Here is a 21,085-nt window from a genome sequence, read left to right as displayed (position 1 = left end):
TTTAAAATCCAGTTTATTTTATTTTATAATCCAAGACCTTAGTTATTGGCATAACAATCTAGATTTTACGCAACAACATACAGACCGCACATGTATCTAATGACACCTGTGAATAACTATTACGTCATCAATTGTTTTCATTTTAAAAAAGTGTTCAGATATTTTTTGTATGTTCTCTACTGCTTTTCCTGACAGTGCTGTTAGCTAATTAGAAGTGAAGAATGTCATTAATTCCCTGAAACAGATCTATGAGTCTTACCCAACACTGCTTATTTTTGTGACTCTAGTCTTCATAATTATGACATCAAATTATCCACTTTGTCACCAAAAAGATTTTTCTGAATACTTTTTAAAATGACTAAAAAAGTATTTTTACCTCTTGAAAATGAAGGACATCAGCCTAGACTTGCCAAATTCTATTCCAAACATGTAAGCAAGATCATTGATTTTTATCATCAGGCTTCCACACTGAATCAAAAGACTCACTATGGGAGTTTCATCCTAGCTGTTGGTCATAGCACACATGCGCTATTCCCTTGAATAGTGTGTGTGTGTGTGTGTGTGTGTGTGTGTGTGTGTGTGTGTGTGTGTGTGTGTGTGTGTGTGTTATGACCTTGATTCATTCATTGCTATGTGCTAAGCAACATCTCTGGCACTATGCTTCATTTATTCCTTAATTTCTAGGTTTATAGTATTTCCAAGGAAGGCCTTTGTTCTCCCATCTCTCTCCTTCCCACTTGACAGAGACTGGACTTTTATAGCTGTAAACAGACAAACCAGCCAATGAATTAGTGAGCATGTCCATCTTTTGGTCTTAGTTTGATACTTCAGTTTTCATCAATGAACCAAAGTGAACAGTAAAAAATCAACTAGAGTAACATCAAAACTAAACATGAGAAAGTTCATGTACAAAGAAATGGGGTAGAGTTCACAGAGGAATGACAGAAATACCAAGTTGACATGACTGAAGTTACCAAGACAAAGAAGGCCAAAATAGGTGAAATCCTTGTAAATAATAATATGACTTATTCATGTAAAACACACACAAAAAAAGGAGGAAACAGATATGATATTTAATACTAAACATGAAATCCTGCTTAAACAGGAGCACTCTCAAGTAGAATGATGTGAACAGATTTCAAAATAAGAAATTGACAATGTATTTTGTGTTTACATTCCCACTGAAGATTTGAGTATACACTAAGAAACTCTTTGAACAAATCATTATTATCAAAATAGACTCAATCATGAAAGATCACCCTAGGCTAACAACATATCCAGCAATATGCTTTCAACTTAATATTAACATTTAACCATTCACAAAATAGAAAGAAAAAGCACTGCACTTACTCATCACCACATTTACACAAATGATAATCAAAACAATAACTCCTTAACAGCTTGTGCTAGGCTTAGGTTGCTGTAGATTTTTTCTGTTTTAACAAGTTTAGGAATTTCTAATTTTCAAGGGAAACCATAAAATTCAAGATAGATTATATTAGATAAGAAATTATATTCCTGTTTTAATCCTTAACTCAAGTATGAGTTAAACAAAGTTTGCACATGAAGAATCTTCACAATTTAGTTTTCAGTATCCACCAATCTAGCTCCCAGTGATGTGATCTCAATATAGATCAAAACCAGTCAGCTTGTGATCTTTCCTATAATATATAGCAATATAGATGTCCAAAAGGTAGCATGATGGGCATTATGGAATACTAGGGCCATTTGATGTGAAGTCATCTGCTTGGGTCAAAGATTAAAACAACAATATAATTTCTTGTCTACTATAATTTATCTTGGAACTAAGCAAAAAAACTTTGTAAAACTATCCATAAAAATCAAGATAAAACAAAGCAAGTTTGTGAAACATAAATGGATAAATAAACACATGATTTAATGAGATTTATGTGAAGCCAATTCCAGGCATATATTAAGTGTTGTTTGTTGTAGGGAATAAAATGACTCTAAACTATAAGAATTTACCAAAGCAATGTTGGCATGATAATATAGTTCACTTACCAAACTAGTAAAATATGATTACCACATCTGTGAATATTCTGTTGCTATTTATTCTTATGCTTATTCTTCCAATTGCACTATGGAGGCGCAATTGGAAGAACGACGGTATGTTGCACCCTTCGATTAGAAAAGGCCTAAGTTTGATTCTCGTCATGATGGGAGGAATCTTTATATGGATTTTTTCAATTGAAGGTGAGTTAGCCAATTTCATACAGAGGTAGCAGGGTTTTTTATCTCACATACAGACAAATCGGCCCTTCAGAACACACAAAATTTACAGACAAAAAATACTAGCTGTGGTGATGGTGGTTGTCGGCAGTAGATGGCATTGATGTAGGTGATTGGTAGCAGAGGTTCTGTGTAGTAGTGGAAACGGAGAGTTGTACAGTAGGTGTCCTCCAGCGATGAGTCTTCAGACTCCTTGGAGGTGTCATGAATAATAATAATAATCATCAAATTCCTGACATGTATCCTCAAGGAGTGTACAGGATATGACAGTACTACATGAAAAATTTACATCATTACTAACTTCCTATCTACAATTTTCCTCCAAATCAGTCTGTTACTTGTCAAGACTCCAACATTATCAGATCTTATATTTCTATCGTCTAAGGCACTTTATACCATATCAATCCACCTATATCTTGGTCTTCCTCTGGGTCGTTTTCCTGCCAACCTGGCAGAAAACACTTTGTTTTGCAAATCTTTCCTCGCCCATTCTGTTCAAGTGACCATACCACCTGAGATTACTCTGCTAACATGCTCCTGGATGCTAACAATGTAAAGTTCTTTCCCAATATTCTCATTTTTAATATGATAATGGCATCTGTTCATGTCCCTAAACTTTCTCAGGATTCTCATATCTGTGGTCTCTAGTCTTTGGTCAAGTGTTTTACTTCTAACCAAGATCTCAGATCCATAAGTTAAAATTGGTTTGAACACTGTCTTATACAGTGTTTAGTTTAGTGTTTTGACTAATTTCTCTCTTATTCCATATAAATTTATTCGGTTGACTTCCTACCATATAAGCTTTGTTGATTCTGTTGTATATTTCCATATTTAATTTACCATCTTCACTAAAAATCGTGCCTAAGTAGCTGAAATGTTTTACTTGTTCCACAGGTTCCCCTTTCAAAACACAGCTGACATTTCCAATGATTCTATCTATTTTCATTGTCTTTGTCTTGTCAATGCTGACCTTCATAGCATACCATATCTATTACAACAGTTATTCAATTTAGTCAGGGAATCTTGCAAACTTGTAGCAGATTTATTTAGAAGTATAACATCATCCACATAAAGCAAAGGGCTGACATTAACATCTCCAATTCTGATATCATGTTTAATACCACTTTCCTTCATAATGTGATCCATATAACAGAGGGGATAATGTACATCCTTGTCTCACACCAGATTTAACATTAAACCATCTTCCTGTACTTCCTTCAATTCTAACTGCTGACTTACAACTCAAATAAAGACTAAGTATTGCTTGATACAATGCCCCATCGACACCATATAACTGCAGTGTATTGAATAGCTTCTCTCTTGGCACCTTGTCATATGCCTTTCCCAAATCGACAAAACTTAAATACAGATCTTTGTTATATTCCCATGCTTTCTCGACTATTTGTCGTGAAGTGAAGATCTGATCCTGACAGCCTCTATTTGGCCTGAATCCAGCTTGTTCTTCACCAAGCTTTTCTTCCACAATTCTTCTCAACCGTTTCTCAAGTATACTTGCATAGATCTTGCCAGGAACACTCAATAGGGAAATACCTCTGTAATTCTCACATTCAGTTTTATTTCCCTTTTTATATATGGGTACTATGAGAGCTCTACTCCAATCATCGGGAATTCGTCCCTCTGTCCAGGCTTTCTGAACTATGCAGTGCAGCCACTGTACTTTTATACCACCATACTTCAGCATTTCTGGTCGAATATCATCTACTCCTGCTGCCTTTCCACATTTCAAGCCTTTGATGGCTTTTTCTACTTCAAGTATGGATATGTATTCCCTGCATGCCTGGTCAGTGTTTTTTATCACTATGCTGTCATCACTGCTTGTTTCATTTAGCAGTTTTTCAAAGTAATTACTCCATACTTCAAGGGTATCTTTTTCTCCTGTTTTAATGTCACCTTTATCATCTCTAACTCCTTTTACAGCACTCTTTCCTCCATTTCTAAGCTTCTTCAACAACCTCCGGAATATCTTACCACCTTCCTGATATTTATTTTCTATGTTCTTGCCAAAGTCCTCCGATGGCTTTTGTTTAGCTAGTTTTACACAGTGTTTAGCTTTCTTACATCTGTCTCTGTATTCTCTAAGAGCACAAGCTGACTTATTTATCAGGAACTTTTGATATGCTTTCTTCTTTTCCTTCACTGCCTCTTTAACTTCTTGTGTCCACCATGGAGTTCTGATTTTTCTATTCTTGCAGACAACCTCACCACATGCCTCTCTGGCTGAATCAATCAGGATTTTCTTCAAAGTTTGCCACTGAATCTCCAAGGTTTGGTTCTTGTTCTCAAACTATTTCATTTTTTCTTCAATAATCTTTGTGTATTTTAGTCTACAGTTCACATCTCAGAGCTGCTCAACTTTTATTCACTTTAAAACTTTCTTACATGTCATTCTTTTCAATATGAAATTCAATTTTATCCTGCTCAAGACTAAATAGTGATCGCTTCCAATTTCAAATCCTCTGTACACTCTGGTGTCCTGCACCAGGGAGAGAACATCACTATCAACAATAACATAGTCAATAAAAGTTTTCTTATTCCTTGCCTCTTCTCTCCATGTGAATTTGTTCACATTTTTATGTTGGAACATGGTGTTAGTAATAACTAGTCCTTGTCTTGAGCAGAAATCCAACAGGTATTTGCCATTATTATTAGCTTTGCTCTTTTCTCCAAATTTTCCCAAAACATTTTTGTATATCTGACAATCACTTCCTACTCTGCTATTTAGATCCCCAACAAGGGATCTAAATAGCACCTTTCCTTTTTCATTGTGTCAGAAGCTTTCTCTAGAGCCTCAAAAAATTCCTCTACTTCTACCTTAGTAGAGCTTTCTGTGGGACCATAAGCACAAATACATCTCATTGTCCAGTTCCCCACTCTAATATTTGCCCACATCACTCTACTTGAGACTGTCTGCCATTGAAGAAGATTAGCCTCATATTTAGTGTTGAATACTATGGCTACCCCTTCTTTTCCTTGATTGTCATTGCCTAAATATAACATTTTGCATTTATTGCTCAGAAAGATCTCACCAGTTTTTGTTTCAGTCACCCCTATTATGTCGATCTGGTACTTATCTAATTCCTCAGCTATCTCCATTTCTTTACCATTCAGGCTTCTTATGTTGATAGTACTGATCTTTAATTCTAGTGATGTTGAGTTTGGAGTGTGTTTTCAGATTTGTTCCAGTAGCTGACTTTTTGCTGTCTGCCCTGGTTCCCTGGCGAAAACAACGGGGGACCTTGTTTAACCGGGCGACGCCCCAGCCGCCATGAAATTTTGTCATATTGCACCATCATTTTGTATATTGGTTTAAGCCAATAAGAATACAATTTGATCAGCTAAATCCCAAATTGGTAGCCCATCCTCGTTCGTTCAGTATTCAGGTAGTTTATTCTCGTGTCCAATGTCCAATCCTCACCTTCTCGTGGTGCACCCTGTTGGGTGCACCACGAGAAGGTGAGGATTGGACATTAGGTCAGAAGCCCTGGTCGGTTCTCCACATTCCTTTAAAGGCTATGTGCAGGTCTGCTCTCAGTTATACAGCTTTGACCCTTTAGCATCCCTAATAATAATAAAAATGCATCATTCTGTAGTGTGTTTAGAGTTACAATTTAATCTTTTAAATCAACAATAAGGACTATCAAGTTTTCTGGATACTGGGGACAATTATTTTACTACCCTGTTTAAGATGACCACTTCTTTCTGTAATATGTCATTAAAATATGGAATTTCTCTTTCTTTTAATAAATAAAATAAACTGAAATGTGTTCATACTTAACTTTATATCTAGAAACCTTAAAATTTAAAATGAATGCTGAAACTTGTAATGTGGAAACAACTGGAATGCTGATATATATATATATATATATATATATATATATATATACTTGATCTTCTACTCGGTTGTAATGATACATTTTAGAGAATAAATTTTAAATGACTTTAAACCGAGATAAAATATTAAATTTTAATGATAATGATACAACTAGTTTTAGCCTTTTACCACCTTCTTTAGGTATCAACAAAAGGTAGAACACAGTAATAAAAAATTGAAGTTACAAAAAACTGAGAATTACAGGCAAAAAATGCAATACATAATTGACACAAAAAAGTTGTATTTTTCAAGTCGTTCTATCTAAAGTGCTATTGTTTGTTGTATGTGCTTGCAGGTTCTCATGAGTGCGAGTATTGAACAACTGCAGTATGGCTATCAGGGATGTTATAACTCAAATTGCTGTTCAAATATTCAGGATTAAGGAGGATTTCTCTGGACTCCACGATTTTTTTTTCAAACTCATCACTAAAGTGAAAACTCAGTTTGCTGGGATAAATCCGAAAACTTTTTCGGATTTATCCCAGCAAACTGAGTGACTCTGTAGATCGTCAAGAGGTTTACTAGAGAAAAGAACATGACTGGATAGCGCAGATGCATGTGATCTTTTATAGGTGATGTCTCTCTTATGCTCCTCAATACGCAGTTCAACAGATTTGTTAGTCTGTCCAAAATAAGGAATATTACAGTCGCACCATAACTTGTAAAACCTGGATATTTCAGGTTATGATGAATAGGCTTCGGATGGCTTATAAGAGAACGGACTTTAGGGAGTGTAGTGAAAAATGCCCTGATGTTGTATTATTTAAGGACTTTAGCCTATTTATTGGAGACTGAACTAATGTAAGGTATTGAGATGCTACCTTTAAAATCAATAGTTTCCATAGTACGCTGCCTAGAAGGATCCAGAAGAAATTTCTTAATTGTTTTTTCAGAATATCCATTTTGTTTAAAGATAAGAGAAAGTTGTTCAATTTCTTTTTGGAGTTCATCTGGTTCATTTAAAAGAGATCGTGCTCTAAGGTAGAAATAGTTCTGAGCTTTTGTGGTGGAAAGTAATGAGATTGACAGTGCAGATATCCGTTAGTATGAGTTGGTTTTCGGTATATAGAGATTTTAAATCTATCAGAGCATCGTGTAAGAATTATATCCAGGAAAGGAAGGTAGTTATTTCGTTCTAGTTCGGCAGTGAATTTTATATTAGAATGCTGGTTGTTAAGAAGTTGAAGAAAATCCATGAGAGATATGTGTCCATGACTCCATATAATGAAAATGTCGTCAACATAACATCTCCAAAGTTTCGGCTTAAATGAGAAGGACGATATGGCTTTTGTTTCAAAATCTTCCAGGAAAATGTTTGCTAGAAGTGGGGAAAAAGGGTTGCCCATTGCTAGGCCTTGGTTTTGTTTGTAAATGGAGTCCCTATATCTGAAGTAGCCAGATTAAATACAATGCTTTAGTAAAGCAAATATCTTTTTTAGACAATTTGTCCTTAAGTAATGTTAATACCTCCTCAGTAGGGACGTTAGTAAATAATGACATAATGTCAAAACTTGCTATGATATCATTTTCACTGATTGAAATATTTTTGATATGAGAAACAAAGTCTGTGGTGTTTTTGATGAACGATGAAGATTAATTGGAGAAACACCTTTATCCCCCCCCATACACCTTCCAATTAATGGCTTTATCATTAATGAAACTGCTCTCTTTAAATTTTTTCATCCAGTTTGTAACCAAATTTCTGTGCAGTGCTTCATGATGTAATGAGCCCTCAATTTTCAGATAAGCTTAGGTGTTGATGGTTATTCATGACTTATTTTTCGCGGTATTAACAACACCACAAACACTTTTATCAACAAAGATGTTTTATTAACGCTTATATTTCGCTGATTTTCAACTCAGCATCATCAGAACACAACACACATGTAAACGCAACAGTGAGTGAGTGAAACAATATAATTGCAAAAGACAAAAGATCTAAAGTCCTATTTTTGGCGCCCTCTAACGGGAAAAAAAAAAAAAAAAAAAAAAAACAGCAGTTATCCAGGACTTTTTTTTTTTTTCCCCCCCGTTAGAGAGCGCCAAAAATAGGACTTTAGATCTTTTGTCTTTTGCAATTATATTGTTTCACTCACTCACTGTCGCGTTTACATGTGTGTTGTGCTCTGATGATGATGCTGAGTTGAAAATCAGCGAAATATAAGTGTTAATAAAACATCTTTGTTGATAAAAGTGTTTGTGGTGTTGTTAATACCATGAAAAATAAGTCATGGCTAGCCCTCAATTTTCTTCTGATGGCTGATATAGACTACAGATCAGCTACTCAGAGAACAAAATTGACCTTCTCTTTGACTGAAGTCATTCAGTATAGTGTAGGATTTATAATATTGGAAAATAAAAGAAAGAAATTAGAACAAAATAATTAATTAACAACGTTATTTAAATCCTGAATTAATTTCTTCTCTGTTGCATTTTGCAGATCGTTTACATCTTATGTAGAAGTGAAGTTATTACAAATTCAAATTGCATAAAGACTTCATAGACACCCTGTGCATGTGTGTTTAGTCAGAAAATAACGACTATAATCTTAAGTTGAGAAATTTATAACTTAGTAACATATGTTCCTATATAACCAGCAAATAACACTGTTTAGATTTCTTTTAGGCAACACTAATTTGAAGTGAAGCTGATAAAACCAACTATAAAAAGTCTTTTAGTAAGAAAATTTTAGTTCTACGACTTTAGTGTTGCAAATCATCATTTATCCTGCTCTGCTAATGTAGTAAGTTGGCAATTTTTTTAAATCGCCTTACTTTATTCTATCTATCTTTGTGTGGCACAGAAGTTGCTACAGGTCTGAGAGACTATTTTTGGAATCAGCATCAGATATGAATCACTCCTTTAAACACAACTAGCGTGGCTTTATTAATTTGTCAAAAATCTAGGAGACAGCAACTCTAAACCATTCCTTGTACTAAATAATAATATTTGGTTTACCAATCAAGTGTTGATCAATTTTATTAACTGAACCAACTAGTTTTGCCACACTTATCTGTTGGCATCTTCAGGGCACTCACATATAGGTTTAAACAATCTCACAATTATGCGTAACTGCAAAACTATTCTTGTCAGTTTTGCAGTTACGCATAATTGTGAGATTGTTTAAACCTATATGTGAGTGACCTGACCTGAAGATGCCAACAGATAAGTGTAGCAAAACTAGTTGGTTCAGTTAATAAAATTGATCAACACTTGATCGGTAAACCAAATATTATTATTTACTAATTTATGTTCAAGAAAATAACCTTCATGATCATTCCTTGTACTGTTTATCCCAATGAGTATGGGAAAAGCTGTTTTTCAAGAAATTGGTTAATAGTTTCCTTCTCTCTCCCACACACACAGGCACAGGATTGACAGACTATGCTCCTGATATTCTTTCACACAGAATTAAATGAAAGAAGAAAACTGTGCTGCACAGAAGTTGCTACAGGTCTGAGAGACTAATTTTGGAATCAGCACCAGATTATGAATCACTCCTTTAAACACAACTAGTATGGCTTCATTAATTTTCCAAAGATCTAGGAGACAGCAATTCTAAACCATATTTAGTCTGATCTCCCTAAATTAACTCTGCTTTTATCCAGCCCGTAGAGGATGCTTGGAAGAACATTAGTTGTTTTATAGTTAAAATATGAACTGTTTCTACAACAATCTGAGTGCTGCATACCACAGTTGAAATTTGTACCTCTGAAGATAATAGAAATCCAGAAAATAAGTAAGGAAATAAATCAATTATTGATTTTCTTCTGGGCGTTATTTACGCTTGAAGCACCATTGTGAAATGCAATCACTTAGGATTGATATAAATGCATATATAAGAACTCCATTATCAGATTATATGCGAAATATCTAGAAGTAAGAAATAAAATGAAACAAGAAATAAAATAAAGTAAGAAATAAAACATAATATTTCAATATATATTTGAGTTCTGATCAAACTCAGCTGAGCATGTTTACTGAAAAATAAATTGCAAGCACTTTTGATGTCCAATTAAGAAGAAACTCCACAAAATTTATTTTAATAACATCAAATGTTTCAATAAGTATCTAAAACTAAATATAAAGAGCAAATAAAATATTAAGTAATAAACCTACATCATGTCAAGGCATCTCATAGCTTCCATCAAGAATATCTAATCCTTAAGCAGCTCCACAAGTACTTCACTGGATCTGTCATTTTCTATTTTGTCTCACAGTTTTTTTATCCTTCATTACAGAGTCAGAGATTTGAGTATTTCAGTTGTATCAAGAGGTGAGATAAGTCAGTAATACTTCTTGAGTAGCACACAAATGCTTTGCATTCCTAATCACATACACTTTGTCAGATTTCTCTCTGTGCTTGGTTTGAGTATTCTGAAATATTCAAAGTTCTTAAAAATAAATTATGCTTATGACAGATCAATACAAAAAATTCTTCAGTTATGAATAATCTAGGTAAATGTCCTTTTAAGAAAACTAATTCATGTTTTTACTAAAATAAAAAGCCAAAAGGCTTCACTTTGGCAATACAAAATTATATAAATTAAGTGGATATTAAATCCAACATCATTTCAAAGCCAAATACAGAAACTATAAAAGCTTCGTGCAAAAACTGACTAGAGAGCTTGCAGGAATACACTCGCCACCATACTACGAGTTGTCCCTAGTCGAACCTTATAGGAGCGATGAACGCCCATCGCTCATATATTTGCCTCCTATTGGTTCATTTTGATAAGGTTTCACTAGTCTGACAGCTGTTTCAAACTCATTGGTTTTCGTCAGAGATTAGGGAGAAACTTAAGAGAGCAAAAACTCTCAGTACTAAGGAACTCGAAGCACTGGAAAGGCGGTAAATTTGGTCAATTTTTGCACAAAAGTTTTACAGTTTCTGTATTCTTCTTCAAAATGATGTTGGATTTAATATCCACTTAATTTATTAAATTCATGTTATTACATCAGATCTATGCATTATATTGTTATTATTATCAGACCCTCCAGGAAGTCAATTACTCATCACTAGAAGTCTTCCATCACATGCACAGCTCATCATACCGTGACGTCAATGCATTCACTGTCTCCACACTTCCAAGCAAGTATTCCAACTACCCACAACACTCCATGCAAAAAAAACTACTCCTCACCCCTCTTTGCTCACTCTTTCCTTATACAGCTTCCTGGGATGGTCTCTTGTTCTTACCCTGTCTCCACATATTCTACGAAACATCTAACCCACATTAATCTGGTAATAATCTCTTACCAACTTATGTCTCAATCATGTTCACCCTCATCCTTCTCTACACTAGACACTGAAATTTGCATTCTCTCAATCTGCCTTCATACTCAACATTCTAGAGACCAGAAACCACCTCAGAATTCTTCATCCTTTTGAAAACCAGTGACCAAATCTGTACACAGTAATCCAAATGCAGTCTGATCAAAGCCTTATACAATAGAATCATAACATCCTTACTCCTACATGTCAGTGTTCTATGCATCATAGCCATAGCACACTGTGCTGTCGCACAATTTTAGCAAAATATCCCAGAAATTTCAGGTCCTTATCTCCCCATATCCCTCATCTCTACCTCCTCACCAAAGAGTTTTTATTTCCTATCTATGAAAGCACAGCCTTCAGAAAGGAACACTTAAGTTAAATGAAAACAATGCTTATCAAACCATTACATTCTCAAGCAATGCCTTCCACTTACTATCCACTTATTATACAAAAACCTGCTCTCTACTCCTTTACTCACACCCACCTCATACAAGTTCCAGGCAGGACCACCATGTGTAGGTGTACAGGCTGTTCACTGCACAAGGGTGGTTAATCAAAAAGGTGGCATTTTGATTGATTATATGTATAATAAAATTTATTTTTATCACACCATTTAAAGAATCCCAGAATTATATACAGGGTGTTAGGGATAAATTTGACATATTTATAATTAATTATATTTTTCCGTAAGTTACATGTATTAACACACACTTCTCTTCATTTAAAAGTTTGGACCCTTCTTCATTCATATACAAGATGTCAGAAAGGATGGATAGCTGGAACCCACCTGAATCATGGAAGAGAATAACTTGTATCATGATGATTCGTGCCCGCCATCAAAATAAGGATATTACGACTGCTGCCCAATGCTCCCTGAATACAGTAAAAACAATCAGGCATGAACTAGAGACTTGCAATGGTGACTACGAGGATGTAGCAAGAAGAAAGATCCCTAGCAGACGATCTGATTGCGTTCGTACAGCAGAATTCCTCGCAAATCTGCAGGAACAGGTGTTGAAGAACCCTGGCATTGGAATTCGGGCTTTGTTCATGGAGTTGCTAACTGTAGTCAAGCCCTGGATAACAAGGGTAGCCAATGGTAGGCCGTATGTATGGCAGCAGGATTCGGCCCCTTGCCACACCTCTGGGAAAAGTCAAAAATGGTTGTCTGAAAATTTCTACGACTTCACCAGTCCAAATGTTTGGCCTCCAAACTCCCCAGATCTTAACCCCATGGATTATTTTGTATGGGGCGCAGTTGAAAAAGACACCAATCGCACTTCCAGTAATACAAAAGCCCAGTTAATGGATAAAATTAAAACAGTTTTTGCGGCCCTTCCCAGGGAGACTGTAGCATCAGCTTGTTCGAGGTTCCGAAGCAGAATTGAAGCTGTGATCGATGCTAATGGTGGTTATTTTGAGTAAATCTTGTTGATAGTATTGTAATTAACTCTGCCTGTAATGTTTTTTTGTCAATTCATTAAATTTAATAGATACAAAGAAGATTTTCTTTTTCCTTACGAAACTGTCAAATTTATCCCGAACACCCTGTATATAATGTCCGTATGATGTATTCAGCCAGTATTCATTTAGACATAGTATAGCTGTGGTTGCGCACATCTGGTATTGTCATTGTGTTATTGTATCTTGTGTGATCTCACATATATTTGAATTGACTGTTTTTCGAGAGAAGCCAATGAATATAATCCTAGTTCAAAATGAAAAATATTACTCAATAATTCCAGTTTGTGACCAGTTTGTGAGTCATCAGTAGTTGTTAAGATCTTGGAGAAAGTAGTGAGGGACCGTATACAGCACTGGGCAGATGAGGGTATTGTTATCTGTGAGAGTTAACATGGATTTGTGAAAGGGCGCTCTTGTTTTAGCAATATACTAGCCTTTTATAATAAAGTTACAAGAACATTAGATGAGGGAAAGGCATATACTGCCATTTTCTTAGACTTAGCGAAGGCATTTGACAGGGTGCCACATGATAAGCTGTTATTTAAGTTGCAGCACATGGGTCTGGATGTCAGATTGGTCAACTGGATTCAGGATTGGCTGTCTGATAGGTATCAGGGAGTTGTGTATGGTGGGGCAGTTTCAAGGAGGCAGAGCGTTACAAGTGGGGTCCCACAGGGCTCAGTACTAGGACCTATATTGTTTAACCTTTATATCAATGACATAGCCAGTGGATTGCAGGGGGATATTCAGTTGTTTGCGGATGATGCGAAGCTGGGAAGGATTATTAGTAATAGTGCAGATGTGGTAGCCCTGCAAGAGGATTTGAATAAGCTAGACAGATGGGCAAATGAATGGGGCTGTCAGTTTAATGCAGCAAAATGTAAGGTCTTGAAGTTTGGGAAACATCAATGGGATGCTGCATACTCTATGGGAGGAGTTATACTGGAGGAAGTAGGGGAGACAAGAGATCTGGGATTGATGATTGATAGAAACCTGAAATTTAGGGGACATATTGCAAAGGTGGTGAAGGTAACAGAGAGGATTGCTGCAATTATGAGAAGGACACTGACCTGCAGAGATAAGAGGGTTATCATTCCGTTGTATAAGTCTCTGATCAGACCACACTTAGACTATTGTTCTCAGATTTGGTCCCCAGGATTTGAAGGGGATAAATTAACTGTGGAAAGGGTACAAAGACGGATGACAAAGATGGTTTCAGGACTGTACAAGGATAGTTATGAGGATCGGCTGAGGGAATGTGGACTGCAGAGTTTGGTGGATAGAAGAAGGAGAGGTGATACGATTGAGACTTTTAAACTGTTGAGAGGTGGTTACAGGGTTGACACTGGGGAGTTCTTTTGCTTGGTTGAACAGTGGGAAAGAGTGATGACAAGAGGCCATTCCTGGAAGTTATGAAAGAAAATGGAGGGTGGTTGAACCGTGGAATGCATTGCCTGATGGAGTGGTGAGAGTGAGAACGGTCAATGAGTTTAAGGAGTGGTATGATAGACTTTGTGTTTCTTAGGGGGGGGGGACCTCCCCTTGATGAGTCTTGACAGACTTTATGTTCTTAGGAAGGATCTCTCACGATGAGTTTTTTGACTCCATGGAGGCCTGAATAATAATAATAATAATAATTCTATATACAACTAGATTTGCATATCATAACAAAAATAAAAACATAGCAGAAATTCACGAATATTTTTTTTTGATTTTGTGCAGTTGAGGATATCACTGGTCAGGGATTATAGGAATTTATTTTAAATCATTTACGATCACTGAATCTCAATATTTCTAATTTATATGACCAAAGATATGGCAATGATGCTGCGAATATGTGTGGTAAACATGACAGGCTTCAACAAAAAATTATTGAAACTAATTCTAGAGCTTTCTTTGTTCCATGTTCCACATGCTCATTATTATTATTATTATTTGACACTTCCAGGGAGTCCAAAGACTCATCGAGGGAGAGTGTGCCAACGATTAGTCCCCTTCCAACTACTAACCGCGCTCAAACTTACTTAACTGAGCCATTAGTAGCAGAGGCTCTACCAATCGACCAACCTTTGCCGGCCTTTAGTAGTAAATTAAATTTAGTAAATTAAATTTAAATTATTCTCTAAATCCAGAGTAATTTATTAAAAAAGGGTGGCACACCATTTGGCAACTCGTATAGGTAGAGATGACCTGCGAATGCTTCTGCCTGGTATATCAGCTTGGGCCTGGCTCCCACTGAAGAGACCTCAATAAAGGTCGAAACTAGTTTGGGTAGTGGCCCTTCTCTTAATGCATAACATTAGACATATCCGCAAGGAGATGTGTTTTGCATTAAAGGAGATACTGAGACAGGAGTGTTGGTAGCTTGCTACACCTTTGCAACGAGTTGCCCTGGTGTTGTATCACCTTAACCCAGTCCTGAAGATACTTTCAGGCGCAAACTTTGTTTGCTCACACTTGGATAAAGGATTAAACTAAATTTATTATAAATTTAGTAGTTTATACTACTAAATTTAATTTAGTAGTTTATAATACGGCAAAAATATCTTTTGAAACAGTTTTTTTTGCATTGTCCAATTATTTTTCCACTTCTACTAAGTGATGGGCTATATTGAATTCTCATATTCAACATTTAACTTTAACACCGTTGTCAAATAGATGATGGGAAAGCCATATAGAAGCAATAAAGCTTCTTAAAATTAACATAAATGAAATTTATCAAGCTCTCTTGGAAATAATTGAAGACACATCTAAAGATATCGAATCAAGAGTGCAATCTAATAATTATGTTTTAAAAATTATGTTTCTTTGTTCAATTATTATATGTCATGATATTTTAACCGAAATTAATGTCGTTAGTAAAATTATGCAAAACTCTTCATTTAATATACAAACAGTTATTGAACGTGTTAAACAAATTACAAAAGCATTAACAGATTATAGGACAGATCAAGATTTTAAAAGTGTTATTAATTCTGCAGAGAAGATGGCAGATATTTTGGATGTAGAACCATTTTTTTCAGACATTCAAAAAAGGAAAAAAGTAAAGAATATTTCGTTATGAAGCAAAAATACACTTCTTTTTTTGTGATATTAGACAGTACTCTATCATTTCTAACTGAACGGTTTATGTTGTTAAAGAAGAATAATCAAATATTTAAAATCATCCATAATGCAAACACATTGAAACAATGGAAGGAGGAAGATATCTTAAACACTGCAACGATTTACACTTAAAATTAAGCAATAATAAAAATTCAAATGTCCTTTTCGAAGAACTCAAAACTTTACAATGTTTCATAAAAAAGATCTATCTCTTCATGATTTGTTAAACTCCATATATGAGAACAAAATGGATAGTTTAGACTTAGGTGAATTAATTAAGAATTTTGTGGCATTAAAAGCATGAAGGGTACAAATTTTGTGATTTTATACTGTACATGAGGTCATTCATTTTTCGTATGTATATATCATTCAAACTTATTTTGTTATACATATAATTATATACTTTACTTTTCATGTGATTTCCTTGTTTTGTTTTGTGTGATTACTCTTGTACTTATTACTGTAATAAATAAATATTATAATTATACAAATATTTCATTTTTTAATTACTTTCATTGACTTTCAAGGGGGTGGTTTGTTAAAGTTTGCACAAAGGCAGCTCATATGCACTCCCAGCAGCACTGCTTCTAGGAATGACCTCTTATTCTGTCTCCTGCCCTAAAAAAAGCTCCTGTGTATCAATTTAGTATCCTTCACCAACCTGCCAATCAAGACCCTCAATCCTTGCATGCCCTCTGTTATATGCATGCCCTCTGTCTGAGGTAGATGTCCCTCAAAAACTCAAGAAACTCATTTGCTTTACTTCCACTTGCTATCTCATCATTCCAGTCTATATTGCCATAATTAAAATTGCCCATAATGATCACCCTTTTCTTATTAGCTTTTCTAATTTGATCATACATTTCATTATCACCATCATCCACATTACCTGGTCTATAACAACATCCAACCAAGTATTTGATTCCATTCACCTCTATCTCACACCATACTGCCGCAAAACCACTGGCACTATTTCCCTCTTGCATATCTACCTTGTATGGACATAACTCTTTCTCTATCATCAATAGCACTCCCCTTCCCTTTAACCCCTTCTATCCTCATGAAACATATCATACCCTTCCATCTCTATTCCTGTCAGGATGTCATCCTCCTCCAGCCATGTCTAACTTATTCCAACAATCTTTGGGTGAACAGACACAATTAGTGCAACCATTTCATCTGCCTTGTTTCTTATACTTCTATCATTTGTATACAAACACAACTGCTCATTTCTGGATCTACACCAAGTTCCACTGATACATCAAGCAATACTTAGTCTTTATTTGAGTTACAAGTCAGCAGTTAGAACTGAAGGACGTATACAAGAAGATGGTTTAATGTTAAATCTGGTGTGAGACAAGGATGTACATTATCCCCTCTGTTATTCATTATCTATATGGATCACATTATGAAGGAAAGTGGTATTAAACATGATATCAAAATTGGAGATGTTAATGTCAGCTCTTTGCATTGTGCGGACAATGTTATACTTCTAAATAAATCCGCTACATGTCTGCAAGATTCCCTGACTAAATTGAATAACTGTTGTAATAGACGTGGTATGAAGGTCAGCAATAAAAAGATAAAGACAATGAAAATAGGCAGAATCGTTAAAAATGTCAACTGCACTGTGAATGGAGAACCTGTGGAACAAGTAAAACATTTCAGCTACTTTAGGCACGATTTTTAGTGAAGATGGTAAATTAAATATGGAAATAGACAACAGAATCAACAAAGCTGGTATGGTAAAAAGTCAATTGAATAAATTCATGTGGAATAAGAGAGAAATTAGTTGGAACACTAAATTAGCTATATACAAGACAGTGTTCAAAGCAGTTTTAACTTATGGATCTGAGAGCTGGGTCAGAAGTAAAATACTTGACCAAAGACTAGAGACCGCAGATATGAGAGTCCTGAGAAACATTAGGGGGTGTGAACAGATTTCATCAATGGCAATATCATATTAAAAACAAGGATATTAGGAAAGAACTTGACATTGTCAGCATCCAGCAATGCATTAGCAGAGCTAACCTCAGGTGGTATGGTCACTTAAACAGAATGGGAGAGGAAAGATTAGCAAAAAAAAAAAAAAAAAGAAGTGTTCTCTTCCAGGTTGGCAAGAAAACGACCCAGAGGAAAACCAAGATGTAGGTGGATTGATACGGTACAAAGTGCCTTAGACAATAGAAATATAAGATTTGAAAATATTGTGGTCTTGACAAGTAACAGACTGAGTTGGAGGAAAATTGTAGATAGGAAGTTAGTAATGATGGAAATTTTTCACGTGGTACTATCATATCCTGTACACTCCTAGAGAGTACTTGGCAGGAGTTTGATGATGATGATGACTTTTCATATGCGATTTCCTTATTTTGTGTGATTACTCTTGTACTTATTACTGTAATAAATAAATATTATAATTATACAAATATTTCATATTTTAATTACTTTCATTGACTTTCAAGGGGATGGTTTGTTAAAGTTTGCACAAAGGCCGCTCATATGCACTCAGCAGCCCTGCCTTCTAGGAATGACCTCTTATTCTCTGTCTCCTGTCCTAAAAAAAGCTCCTGTGTATCAATTTAGTACTTATCCTTCACCAACTCGCCGGCCTGGTTGGCCAAGTGGTTAACGTATCCTCTCTCCACTCAAAAGGCTGCAGGTCCGAATCCCACCATGGGCATGGATTTTTGTGATTGTCTGTGAAAATACTAGTGGTGGTGGTGGTAGTGGTCAGCAGTAGATGGCATTGGTGTAGATGATGAAAGTAGTTGGTGGAGATGGAGAGTTGTAGAGTAGGTGTCCTCTGTCAATGAGTCTTTGGACTCCCTGGAGCGTGTCACATAACAACAATATTTCAATTATATCATCACCACGATGCTAAACCAGAAAATGTGAAAAAACACACTTTTCACATTAAAGAAATGTTTACCTATTATCTATAATTGATAGTCAAAATTGATCTCAATAGTTAAAAGGAGTGTTAAAGTGGTAATAACTTCAGCAGTAAATTCTAAAACTTGAAAGCATTGAATTTTAATTCAATAATTAAATTACTTTTCTGCTCTCCTGAAAAGTAGCCATATGCAGATATCACTCCTCCTCTTCCTCCTAGTTTATTATATCATAAAAAAAAAAAATTGTGGTATTATATTTGCTATTATTGCACATATAAAGAACAAGAGATTTGCCATTAGAGGATGAATGTAGGCAGATAGTAGTTTTAAGGGTTACGGCAAGATAAGTTAAATTGTTTTATTTATTAGTGTTTTAATAACAAGCAGATTTAAGTTGAATTTTGTTATGTGATAACTTGGATTGATATGCAGTGTTCAGTTGAGTTTTTAGGTTGTGTACACAGTCTTGCTATAAATACTGACAACTTCCTCACACACACACACACACCTTTACCCATGTTGCCCACAGAACTGCTTGAGCCTGGTTCCTTTAGTAGTGAGGTGCACAGCCAACATTCACATGCTTATCAATAGAAAGAGTTGTCTAGGTTAACATGCAGTGGGGAGATTATGAGAACTGTGCAGCCGTAATAGCACTTCACAAGGTTGGAATGCAGCTACCTGTTATTTTCAACATGCTAAAAACACTCCAGATCAGCAGGATGTTTGTATATCAGACGATTAACTGTTATAATGATACAGAAAAAATATCTAACTGCCAAAGAACAGGTTAACAATACTGCATTAGGATGCAACAGCTTGTGAGGGCTGGGAAAGCATGCCTCTGCTGTAATCCTGTGAGAATGCAGAAAACGATGTCGCAAAAGATGAACATTTTGCAGAAAACGATGTCGCAAAAGATGAACATTTTGCAGAGAACGATGTCACATGTATTAACTGATGAGCTAGGTGTGAGAGCCTATCATCATTCTACTGGACACCTCCTAACACTACAACTCATTCAGCAGAGGGTGATAAAAATCAAGGCACTTCTCCAGCAGTACACAAACAACAGACATGGAGATATCTTCTTTACAGATGAAAAGATTTTCGGCATTAAAGACTTGTTTAACCACTAAAATGATCTAGTATATGCCCCAGATGGTAGCACAGCATGTGCCATATTACCTAGGATTCAGAGAGGTCAACACCCTGTGTCAGTGATGGTTTGGTGAGAGTGACATATCGGGAGAGGGAGTATCCAAGTTGCATTTTTGTGAGAAAGTGTTCTTGTCTTGAAAACTCTAGAAAAGAGAGAGTATGACTCACACTGGAATAGTGTGCAAGAAAGAATGCAACTGACAGCAAGACTGAGCATGATGCAAGACTTTAATGTGATGTTGGTGAAGATGAGGCAAAAATTGAAGTGTATGCAGAGTGAAATGAAGACTGTGAATTTGAATGGAAAAGGGAGGAAGAATAAAATGAAATATGGCTGAGTGAAGGAGTAATGAATGACTTGAGAGTGGCATCATATGACATTTCAAATATTCTAGGAGTGGTAAATGAGAGAATGCACAAGGTTCTTTTCCATGAGGGAGAATTGATAGAGGCATTGGATATAAGGAGTAAGTAAGCAAGCAAGAGAGTGGTAATAGAGACAAATGATTTTGTTGGGAACATGTCAGGAATTTGTTGAGGAAAAAGAACTGATATCGGTATGTTACCCAGGTATGAGAATAATGAAATGAGATGATGAGCAATGATCATGAATAGAATGTGTGTGAGGAGCTATATGAGGAGAAAGGAGTGCTGTTTGTAAACATGTGGGATGAGTCTGTGGAAGGAAGACTAATCACTACGGTGAACAGGAAATCAGAGAAAGTAAGAAGTGATGAGGGTAGAAAAGAAAGGAATGCTTGTAAATGTAGTGTTAGTGAGAAGAATAAGAGAAATGAAATATCAAGACAGAAGAAAATGGAGGAGAATGTCAGAGTAGACAAGGAGACACTGCCTGAGAAGTAAGGATACTGGAGGGAGTAGTGAATGTATGAATGTAAGCAAACAACAAAGGAATGGGGGCTTGGGATGCAAGGAGAGCATTTGAATCTGGAGAAAATTACAGGATTGAAATAATAGTGAGGAATGGGGAGAAGAATGCAGGAGACATTATTATTATTACATGACACCTCCAAGGAG

General features: G+C 35.7%; 1 protein-coding gene across 5 annotated transcripts in view; it reads right to left on the bottom strand.

Moving 5' to 3' along the window:
• Positions 1-21,085, bottom strand: part of LOC150092376 (uncharacterized) — a 60,651-nt gene that overhangs the window by 28,311 nt on the left and 11,255 nt on the right. For all 5 annotated transcript variants that reach the window (XM_090415079.1, XM_090415081.1, XM_090415083.1 and 2 more), the window contains exon 2: positions 10,262-10,519. In XM_090415079.1, the coding sequence (XP_090271205.1) occupies positions 10,262-10,290 (29 nt within the window). In that variant the 5' untranslated portion in view covers positions 10,291-10,519. The remainder of the gene's footprint in view (positions 1-10,261; positions 10,520-21,085) is intronic.

Source organism: Typopeltis vanoorti, chromosome 26, assembly GCF_054136105.1.
Source record: "Typopeltis vanoorti isolate ZY-2024b chromosome 26, IOZ_Tvanoo_1.0, whole genome shotgun sequence".
NCBI classification, from domain to species: domain Eukaryota; kingdom Metazoa; phylum Arthropoda; class Arachnida; order Uropygi; family Thelyphonidae; genus Typopeltis; species Typopeltis vanoorti.
The sequence above is the reverse complement of the archived record's forward strand: the minus strand, read 5'-3'. Positions and strand labels throughout refer to the sequence as shown.